Source organism: Xiphophorus hellerii, chromosome 13 (genome assembly GCF_003331165.1).
Source record: "Xiphophorus hellerii strain 12219 chromosome 13, Xiphophorus_hellerii-4.1, whole genome shotgun sequence".
In the NCBI taxonomy this organism is placed as follows: Eukaryota; Metazoa; Chordata; class Actinopteri; order Cyprinodontiformes; family Poeciliidae; genus Xiphophorus; species Xiphophorus hellerii.
In genome coordinates, this window is record NC_045684.1 from 5,629,523 (window position 1) to 5,640,496 (window position 10,974).

Below are 10,974 nucleotides of genomic sequence, written 5' to 3' on the forward strand. Positions count from 1 at the left end.
GGTTTAAATAATACTTTAAAATAAATCTTTTTAAAGCATTAAAAAAAAAATAATGCATTGTTTAATTTTTCTGGAGAAAAATTTAACAATTTTTAGAGAAAAATAAAGCAACTCTTTATGAGCATGATTTCTTTTAAATTACCAGGATTTTAAACAATAATAATAATAACATAGATTATTCATTTAGACACAATTTAAACAATAGGTTTTTTTTGAAGACTTGAACCCTATAAACCAGTAATGGCATGATAATGCTGATAATCATGCCATTAATCAATGGCATGATTAACGGCTTTTCATCTCTTGGAAAAACCCAGGAGATGAATGTTAAACAAGAGCTCAGAAGAATGAATTTTGATAAATTAAATATTTTGTTTCTGGATTAATCTTTATACATGAGTCAGTGCTGGGAACAGCGATCAGTAAGTGGACAAGATTTTTCTTTCATAGAGTCAATCACTTTAACAACTACCTGTGATTCTATAAAGCAAGTACAGAGAAGGTGAATACGTTGTTGGATGTTACAAATACTTTCTTCTTGGTGCATGTACAGGAAGTTTTATATATTACAACACAATTTTGCAATATTGTGATGTTTCCATTATACAAGAAATACAATTTAAATATATTAATTACAGTGTTAGACAACTGACTTCCATGAAAATTAACTCAACAGGAATCTAGCCAGCCTGATGAACTGATAATGTGTCCAGCTGACTGATGATTTGTCTCATCAGTCAGTTGAAGCTGAAAAACTCAAGAAGTCAGTCTGTAGAGTTATTTAGATCAACTGTTCCCATAGTTGAGGTTCTTAACGATCAGAAATCAGACTAAATTACAGCAATGATAATGGTGAAGCATATTTTCAACATAGACGTCAAAACATTTAAACATTAAATGATATAAAACCAGAGCCAATGTATGAAATTAATATATTATACCAATATTCTATATCTTATTTAACCAAGTATCAAAAACTACATCATTATCCTTGCATATAATTCACAAAATTGAATGAATTAACATGTGTATGAATATGACCTGCTGGCTTCCAGCGTTTTCCTTGTTAAAACCAGAAATTAATTCTTGATTTCTTGATACACCTTATCGTGTATTATACACACAACAACTTTTTGTTGGAGGTGAAGCTTCAATGGATCAAACACCTCACTTCAAGCTACATGAAGAATGGAAATGAAAACTAGTCTATTATGTAATGATGGATCGTTGAACCACTCAGTATGATTTATGACATGCCATAAAAACCATAATAAAATAATAGAGACCACTGTTCCTGAAAAAGAAGTTAAACTTTTTTCTTAAAAGATAATCAATTATCTGCATATGAAACATCCAGTAAGGAAAAAAAAGTTACACAAGTTAATTTCAATGGACAGAGGGGGAAAAAAAAAAATCTTACCAAGATAGTGTGTCTTAAACTTAAGGAAAGCAAGTACACCTACAAGCACGATCAGGATAGGGATAATAGCAGCAATGATGACGAGTGAATTTCCTTCTCCTTTGGGCTCTAAAATAAAACAAATGTGATAGTAGTTTTAATATGCAGCCATTTCAACTATAGACATACAAATTATAAAAAAAAAACTCATATTATTGCTAGAAACTATTTTCCACTTTACATATTTATTTTTATTATTGTTTTCTCTCAAATTTCAGATCAAACAAATTTTATTTTCAAAGATAACCACAGTAATTATAAAATGCCATTTTTATATGGTAAAGTCATGACTTAATCCTCTGCTCTAGATAACAGGATTCAGTTTTCTTGGACACACTTTGCAGCCAAACCTGCACTATAAAGTAGTCACTTCAGTAGAACCTGCCAGACAACATGAAGTAGGCTTAAAGATTTAAAAAAGAAAAGAACTCATCATTTCCCAATTTAAAGAAAATCAACAACAGAATTTTTTTTTTCAATTCTGAGAATTTTCAGAGATTTTTCTTACCTATGTAAGATAAAAGTTATTCACAAAGAACCTTGATAGTTTAACTTGACAAAATGTTAGAAATAGTGAAGAGGACTTTTAGTGAGCCTATAAGTGTCTTAAGCAGGTAAGATGGTGGAAAACCGACAAAGATAGAGATAAAATGGATAGAGCTGTGACCAAATCAAACAAGCTTAAACGAGCAGGTGATCACAGTGAATTGCTGACAGCAATTAATTTCAAACAGATGACTGACACGAAGTCCTGACAAATCAGAATGATAACAAGGATGTAAGTAAGGTGCAATCAAACATGTCGATGCTTACCTAAATGTAGCAGTTTCATCATCATGACACATTTTACTTGATTTAGTTTTGATTCAACGATGGGTTAATTTCTACCAACTGACTACTGGGGGTATATTTGTTTTTTCTGTCTTATTTTGTTTCTCCTGTCAACCAATCACAGCCCCCAAAAGGCAGAATCACACCTAGTAATTAGGTCAACCACAGCTCCTCAATAGAATAAAAAAATTCTATCATCTCCTCACTCACAGTTGCTCTCAGCGGCTTCCTGAATATACATCAGAAAATATATATTTCAACAGCTAGAACTCTTTGACATAAATTTATGGGCTAGCAGTTAACACATGGGAAATGCAATAGGTAGGTAGTTGCTGGATGAGAGTATGATTTGGACCACCAGCCAATAACACTGCTATGATATTAAAAAAACAAACTGACATATCAAAAGTGCAACAAAAAGTTACTCACCCAAACTCGTTTCAATGTGCATTGAAGAGGCAGGATGTTTAACTTCACAGGTGTAGTTGGCAACATCAGACTTCAAGATCTCTACATAATCTCTTCTCTGAAAGGTGTCGTCATGATTTGGGAGAACTCCATCGGTCTGTACCCTGTCCTCCTTAGTAAGGATCCGGCCATTTCTTTTGATATGCAGAATGATGTCTTTTGGATAGAAGCCCGTAGCCAGACATGTCAAAATGGTGTTCGTCTCGACGTTGGCCTTACGAGTGAACAAATGCACTGTAGGTGGAGCTGGAGAGGATATTGGAAACTTGTGTTGGTAAGACAGCAATAATGGAACAATGTCGAAACACATATGGCAGAAATTTCGATCTCTTATATTTTTCATAGCAGTATTCTGTCATCCATGAGATAATTTGGACACTTTAAATAAAAACAGACATGTCTCTTCTATATTTTAAGCTTCTCCTCAAGAACACAGAAGTATACTCTTTATACACCCTAATTTGATCATAATAGTTTTAAATGACAGTGAAATAGTTTCATTTTGTGATTTTTAAGAGATGTCCCTGTAAACATAATACCAACTTTTAAATGTTCTTGTAGTGAAATATTAAGGTTTTTGTAAACAGCTGAATTTTTGTTTGATTTTTTTTCTGTAATTTCTTTTTTTAGTAAAGTTAAACAAAGCATTTCGTAGGCACATAAACTTTGAAAAAGTCACTATAACTGAAGAATGTGATGGATTTAAGGATACCAGTCTGTAAAGCATCAGATCGCTGGGGAAAAAAGGAAGAAGAGGAGATGGAGATGGATTGTGGGCATCTTGTATCTCTAGCATTATGCACAATCAGCAGAAATAACAGACCTTTTGGACATACAGAAAGTTTCACATGTTTTTTGTGGTTCTTGTTGTTCATTGTGGACTTTTGTGTCACGATTGTTTAGCCCAAGTATTAATACATTTGAAACCTTTTCCATATTTCGTCTCTTTGCACAGATTGTAGCATAAAATGCCTCATAATTGTGAAATAGAAGGAATATAGTTTATTGTTTTGGGAAATGCTAAAAAATGCTTAAAAGTTATACATACTGGCTCTTTGAAGCTTCTCTTTCCCAAAGTCTCTAAACTTGCTCATCCATTCCATGCATTCCTTCTCCAGGTAGCCCTTTGTGTATTCCTTCAGCACCTGGACCTCATCCCACTTCCTCTTGGTTTCTTCTGCTGCATGAATGGGAGCAACCCAAACCTGTTTGTCATCGTCAAAGGACAGAAAGTCGTTTCCATCATAGTTGTACATGTCCATCCCACGGACAAACGTCATCGTCCCATTAGACTGAGTTTCACCCTCACAGCCATGCATCCACTGAAGAATATGGGTGTCTGTAAGAAAATGTAGGAGAAAAAAATTATTAAAAACTAAGAAATAAAAGATTTTGCAGACAGGTAAGTTTTCTGAGAATAAATAAGATGTATCTATCTACCTGTGTCATTCTGTCTCATTCGTTTCATCAATATGTCGATGTTGACCTTGAACCATTGCTGCTTGCTCTTTCTGGACTGGGTGCCTTTCTCCCAGTACTCTTGGTCAAGATGCTCTTTCATCCAGTCCTGTTTGGGAACTTTTATTTGGTTGTCACTGTCATAGTAGTCAATCATTCGGTTGTCCAGTAAACCCATGGCAGTGAACTCATGAAACCCTGGCAGATCCACAGGATTGGAAAAGGCCGTGTAGATGTAAGAGAGAGAGTGCTTTTCTAAAAAACATATAAATAAAAGAACAGGTATTAATTTAAAGAGAGGCTTGTGAAAAACTGAAAGTGGTTATGCTTTGAACTAGTCATTTTATGTAATATTGTCTTGATGTATAGATATTTTGGTCAAAGTAACTTAGAATATGACATGGGCCGATTACTGGCATCAAAGCTGTCAAACATTTATGGCACACCATAACTGAGCTGTAAACTAGATAAAGTGCAAAAGAGAGTGGGGGTTTAAGAAGCCTTATACAGTTTTCTCTCAAATGACAGACAAAATTCAATCATTTGGAAATATTACTGGTCAGGTTGTTAAAACTTATAGTACCAAGCATAAAGCAAGTTCACCCTCTCAAAAACCAGTGAACTTTAATTTTATAAAGAACACTAAACACTGGAGCTAGAAAGTATTTTATATATCCAAAATAAATAAACAACTGAAAACAATAAATAAAAGGGAGATAAAATAACACACACATACAACTGAAACCATAAATAAAATTGATTATGATCTCTTTCTAAACAAAATTGACCTTCATAAAATATTAATAATCAAAATTGGAATTACTGAGATCATTTTAATTGGTCATACAACTGATGGATTACTTAATGAATCACTTATGGCAACAGGCTTAGTAGCTTTTGCATCTATGAAAAAAATTATTTGTTGTAACGCGAAATGCTCCAGTTTTCTCTTTACTTTGTTTCAGTTTTTGTCTGCAGTTTTAATGAGGAAGTTTTACAGTCACACCTCATGTCACAGTTATCCAAGCAATGTTGTTTGTCTACACGGCCCTTTCACAAACTAGATACTTACGAAGTTCTAGAACATGCTTGAATCCCACTCTATTATATGGATCATAGCATCAACTGTCTTAACTTTAAGGTGTTTTGATAAATTATGTAAAATTTCCCAGATATAAACCCAGTGAACTTTATGAAGTTGTTAATTACAACTGATTCCTTTGGACTGGAAGATAACCTTTTGACATTAATCTACTAAATACAGAACTCAATTTAGTTAATTTTATCAGTAGACTATTAAAGTATTTAATTAGTAAAATCCCTTTTGTTATGTGTTGAAGTAAGTATTGTGCCGTCAGTGAATTAATTTGCCGTTAGTGCTATAAGTACATAACTAGCTGCACAACCACCTCAAAGCAACATTTGTTTTGGCATAGGCTATTTATAACTTGAACGTAGCTAACATACCCGAGTGACGTATAAACCAGTGTTTTCTAACCTTGTGTCTTCCGCATACTTCAGATTGATCTTTGATCCAAACACTTGATTTACTGGTTATAAATGACTTCAGCCTGATAAGCCTCAGTGTGAAAAAGGTGTGCTGAACCAAAAAAATATCTAAAGTATGTTGGGAAGAGCTTATAAAAGGACAGGACACCGAACTCAGCGGCTTCGTGTGCTAATGAATATGCGCCAGACATACTGTGACAAAGTTAACCTTAAAAGTTCTGGTGTCGGTTTATTTTAAACTGGGTCGACACAGAACAATTGAACTTTACTTAATATTAGCAAACGGGTCTAGTTAGTCGGTAAATAACGCAAATTTATCGGCAGAAGACTTTATTTTTAACGACGTCACATCGGTTTTTAGTTTCACTTTTAACAACAGCGTCAACATGTCAGAAAAAATCAAGAATATTACCGCTGAACACCGTGATTGCCGTCCCCAAAAGGACAGCAAATGATAGAAGACTCATTCCGAGCCAGAATCAGGTTAAGTTCTTCAGCTGAAATGTATTTGTTTTGGATTTTTTGTTATCTTTTTTGCCCGGGATGCCTCGTTGTCTTCAGCTTCGATGGGTTTTTTTTCCTCGGTTAAGATGCTTTTAGGGTTCCTCGGACTTTAGAGATTTTAGTTTTTTACTTCCAATCGTTGTAGTGCAATTGATCTACTGTCGCAAAAAATAAAAATGGTCCAATGCCTTGTTTTCAAAACAAGCATAATTTTTTTAAAAGAGAAAGAGAAAAGCGACATAGTTAAAATAAAGCTTTTGTTCTGTTGGTCTTCCTAAACTTAACTGAAGTCTTTCAATTTCTTTAAGTTCATGACCATTTCAATATAAGCTGCCTTGTTAAAACTTTAGAAGAACCTAGAATTTTAAACAAATAAACATCGACTCTTTTGAAATTTTACAAGAAATTCATACATGAGTTATTTGATTTTAATGTTTTTTTGTAATGTCATATTTGGAATAATCTGGAAGAAACAGACATCAGATTTCACTCTACTGCATCTTCTTTTTATTGCTGTGTTTACTCTTTGTAGTGCAGTGATTTCTCAGCAGCACACTATAACCTGTTTTTAATCTCTGTGATGTGTTTATTTTACCAACGTTACACATTCCATTTTCTTAAATAAAATTTTATATATATTAAAAAAAATTGAAATGGTATTTGTTCCCCTTTTCAGAATTATTTTCTTTTTCGCAAAGCAGATTGTGTGCAGGTTTCGATTACATTTATTTTGATCATAAACCTCCTATCTTTCAGTCGGTGCCAGCTCATGAAATTTTCTTAAAAATCAATTTTGAAATAAACAATATTTTAAGTTACAAACACTGCAAAGTTGAATTTGGTCGGTTTTAATGTACTGCATTAACATTTTTAATAGGTTAAAATATTTTAGGAAACTGATTTGATCATTTGTTTTTATGACTTCTTAACAGTTTTTGCACTTTCCGAAAAGAATGTCTGTTGAGCTATACCATAATCATGGTTTTTCCTTGCTTTCTGTGACTGAATGTTGGTTATTTTGTAATAGCCCGTATGCTACACGCAGATTTTCCTAAATTTACAAGGATCCGTGAACGCGACATTATACTCTTCCGGATTTCATCAGGCTTGTTTTTTTTTTCAGTTGAGCCACTTCCTGTTTTGTTCAAATATTTTGTGGAGCTTCAAATTCATTTTGAATGACAACGAAGTTGACAATGCAAATAAATCATGTTTTTGCTTTTGATTATATGCAGAATTAAATACCGACACTTCGTGTGGAGTAATGTGCGGTAGCTTTTGTTTTGCTCCTTTAATTGTGAAGTATTAAAATTTCGAGTCTGTAAACATGAGCTGTTTTTGTTCATTAGATGACTCTCTCTACTATTATCGGCTTTTAGGACTGGCAGTGACTAGTTAAGGTAACACACCTACACGCCTAAACCGACCAGCGTCAGCCTCTGTGTCTTTCTTCATGATCAGCCAATCAGATAAATCGTAATCAGTCGCTAGGCAGATTACAGCATTATAGGTTTGACTGAAAGCAAGTAGTAGCCTAACGACGGTTTTGGAAATGTAAAACTGAAATGCAAATAACATATTGTGGTAACCGACAAGGGCATATGTACTTTTATTTATTCATTGCCTTTTTAATACTCTTTAACCGAATTACTGGAAGCTTCTGATGTTTCATATATCTGTTGGACCTATTTAAAAGACTTAGAAAGTCTTTAAAATTGACCAAATTTTAGGCATAGTCATGGATCTCTTGCCATTGAGGTTTCACATATGTATCTAAACTGACATTTTTATGTTTTCTACATTGTGTGACTAAACCTCTTGCATCAATGTAGAAAAGTAACTACAGGCTTCATGACATGAAATCCAGACTATATGACGACTGTCATTTTCTTTTCAAATATGATTTTTTTTACATTTCAGAAGTCTCATACTTCATGCAAACATTTTTTATGGGTATATGATTCTGTGTCCTTTATATATATGATCATACGCAGTATATGATGCTGCATGCTTGCATAGCAGTAAGCAGTGTGCATAACATATAAAACTGGCACACAGAGGGTGCAGAATGAGGAGAATATTCTACATTCTTTGCTTCACTTGGTGTGTGCTCTTAAGGCGAGATGAGTGGAGTCTAGCGCTGGACAGTGAATGTCACCCTATTCCATTTGTATGACATGTAACATTTGATCATTTTCGGCATTAAACCCTTTTTTATTCTTAACCAAATCTCATTATTTCTCAAAGTAATGGCTCTGAGGAGTTTAATGATCAGCCCCTCGAAATGGTAAATGTTTACTTTACAAAATTCTTTATGATATTGCCGTTCCAAGAACCTGGGAAGGTTTGTCACACAGAGATGCACTAAAATGATTAGAGTCACTAAGGCGCCATCAAGAGGTGAGTGCAGCATCCTAAAGTTTAGCATGCTGCACTCGTCTTAAATTGGTTAATCCAAGCAGATATACACTTATTAATGATGGTGCTGAGTAAAACAGTAGCTTAGTTGGTTTTAATGAGACATGAAGCATGATGTATTGGATATGTATAGAATGCAACAATATGCACTTATTTTTATTCTGATTTATCATCAATTCACAACCTTTGTTAAATTGTACTTGTACTACAGGTTGAAATGAGTCATTTTTGCTTTCACCTGGTACCATTCATCTTTCCTTTGAAAGGGTTGATGAACTGCTGTACAATGTCTGTAAATTAAAAAAAAACATCAAAGGCCTGAGAGACAGATACAACTGATGGAAGTCACATATTTAACTTAACAGTTTGTTTTCATTTGTGCAATTTCATGAAGAGTTAATATGAATTTTTAAGGCATGTAAATTATGTAATGTTTATTAAACAAAAATCTTCGTTATTGCCTCGTTTCTTACAATTATAGGCAGTGAAGCACAGAGCAGCTTTCTGCATCTTCTCTGTTTAAAATGCATTAGATACTACTGGTTGCTTTCTGTTGACAATAAAGTAAAGATAAAAAAAGGAATCCTGTTTAACCCCACACTTCAGTTATGAAACCTCTCTTTCTCCTTTCTCTTGTCCTCCTCTGTTTTCCAGCTCCTTCAATTACCCCTCCATCCCTCCTCCTCTTTTCTAGTCGTCTCTTCCTCCCAAAGCGGAAACCAAATCCTCCTTTCTCTCGGCTGACAGCTTGAAGCCCTCCGGCCATGGATGTAAGAGCGTCGTTTCTTTTCCAGCCTTCTTCACCTTCTCCTCCGTCCTGATAGTTCATGGCCTCTAGAGAGTTATCAGCAGCGAATGGGGAGAGTGGCAGATCCATAACGTCTTCTCTCTGGTTTCTCAGCAGCTGCTCTTCTTCCCAGACACCACCCACTTCCTCAGGCTCTAGAAGAATTTGCAGAGAGTCTTGAAGCCAGTCAGACCACATTTTAGGGATTTTGGTGTCCTGCAGTGGAGCTCTGAGGTCATACAGGCTGGACTCCAGCTCTTGACTGGGATAGAAAGCAGCAGAAGATGGGAGATGCGTGGAAACTGTGTGTGGGATTGGGCAGAGGAGGTTGAGGAAGAGGAGGGTTACCTGTGAGGCACTGATATGGAAAGGCAGTCTCATCTGGACAAAAAGAGCAGCAATGATCATGTTATAGGGAGTTTAAAATCCTTTATTAGATTTTATTTGCTTTAAACATATTCAATTAGGATAAGATATGTAGGGTATTCATAAAATGGGAAAAATATAAAGCATGATATTAGATTGTAGAAAACTTAAAACAAAATTGGATTATTTTTGTTCCTTAATTGATTTTGAGTTGGATAAAAATAAAAGCCATGTAGCCAATGTTAAAGGTTTTCAAGCATCACTGATCAGAGTTTATAGTTGTTACTATAAACAAAATTATCAGGTAAAACAATGCCTCTCTCTAAAGATTAAAATAAAAAAAAAAGGAAGTTTTAGATAATTTTTCTGATTTTCATGGAAATACATGGAATTTCCACAACAGAATGACACTAAAAGTGTCCGTAGCATATCTTTTAGATAAACTTTTTTGTCATTAGGTTGGAAAGTTTTTCTGCCAATATTTACATCCCATACAAGAAAATGTATTGAAATTCTCTTTGTAAAAGTTCTTTATTTTAAAACCTAAAATAAAAATACAATTGTGATTATTCAAAAATGGCATTTCTTGCACTTGATGTTTAAGTTATAAATTGTATTTTTTCAAAAGGTCAGGTAGCATTTGTTGCGGATAAATTTTATTTTGCTGAACTGAGTAAAAATGACTAAAGAGTGCAGATGCTGGTCTAATTGGAAACATTAATTTTAGTGAGTCTTTAAATTAATGTCAATTATAACTGACATTAAAATATATTTAACACTTTTGAAATAAAAAAAACACTTCACATTAAGACTTTAAAGACCACTGCGATTCTTTAAGAAATATAAAGAGCTGATAAAAGTTTGATTTGGTTTAAATAGTTAATCAGACGGAGACTTAAGTTTTTACTGTTTATTCCAGAAGGTACTCTTAACTTAAAAGAAACCAATTATTTTTATCTTAATTTGAGGTTTGGTCAGTTAAACTCTCATGCCTTCTGGCTCTACATTTTAGTTTCTCTGGACATACACATTTTCCATAAGGTATAACATTAATACAAAAAACTAAAATTATTTCCAAAACATACAAGAAGCTTTCCTCATATTAGATATTTCTTACCTTGTTTCCTGTCAGGCACCTTGTGTCTTCTGTAACATTTGTTGCTTCGGACCCTTT

General features: G+C 34.0%; 2 protein-coding genes across 2 annotated transcripts in view; both read right to left on the reverse strand.

Annotated features, from left to right (window-relative positions):
• Positions 1-6,333, reverse strand: part of LOC116730854 (uncharacterized) — an 89,901-nt gene extending 83,568 nt beyond the window's left edge. Inside the window, exons 1-5 of the mRNA XM_032580375.1 lie at positions 6,138-6,333; positions 4,199-4,471; positions 3,807-4,097; positions 2,720-3,004; positions 1,421-1,528 (exon numbers count right to left, since the gene is read on the reverse strand). Coding sequence (XP_032436266.1) covers positions 1,421-1,528; positions 2,720-3,004; positions 3,807-4,097; positions 4,199-4,471; positions 6,138-6,192 — 1,012 coding nt within the window. The 5' untranslated portion in view covers positions 6,193-6,333. The remainder of the gene's footprint in view (positions 1-1,420; positions 1,529-2,719; positions 3,005-3,806; positions 4,098-4,198; positions 4,472-6,137) is intronic.
• A 2,733-nt stretch (positions 6,334-9,066) lies between these two features.
• qrfp (pyroglutamylated RFamide peptide) lies at positions 9,067-10,505 on the reverse strand. Its single transcript, XM_032580378.1, has one exon. It carries the CDS (start codon positions 9,840-9,842, stop codon positions 9,237-9,239), a length of 606 nt encoding a protein of 201 aa, XP_032436269.1. The 5' UTR covers positions 9,843-10,505; the 3' UTR covers positions 9,067-9,236.
• Between the last annotated feature and the right edge of the window lie 469 nt (positions 10,506-10,974).

Bases quoted from the DNA above. Each gene is read 5' to 3' on its own strand.
- qrfp (XM_032580378.1), bottom strand. From the start codon at position 9,842: ATGATCATTGCTGCTCTTTTTGTCCAGATGAGACTGCCTTTCCATATC.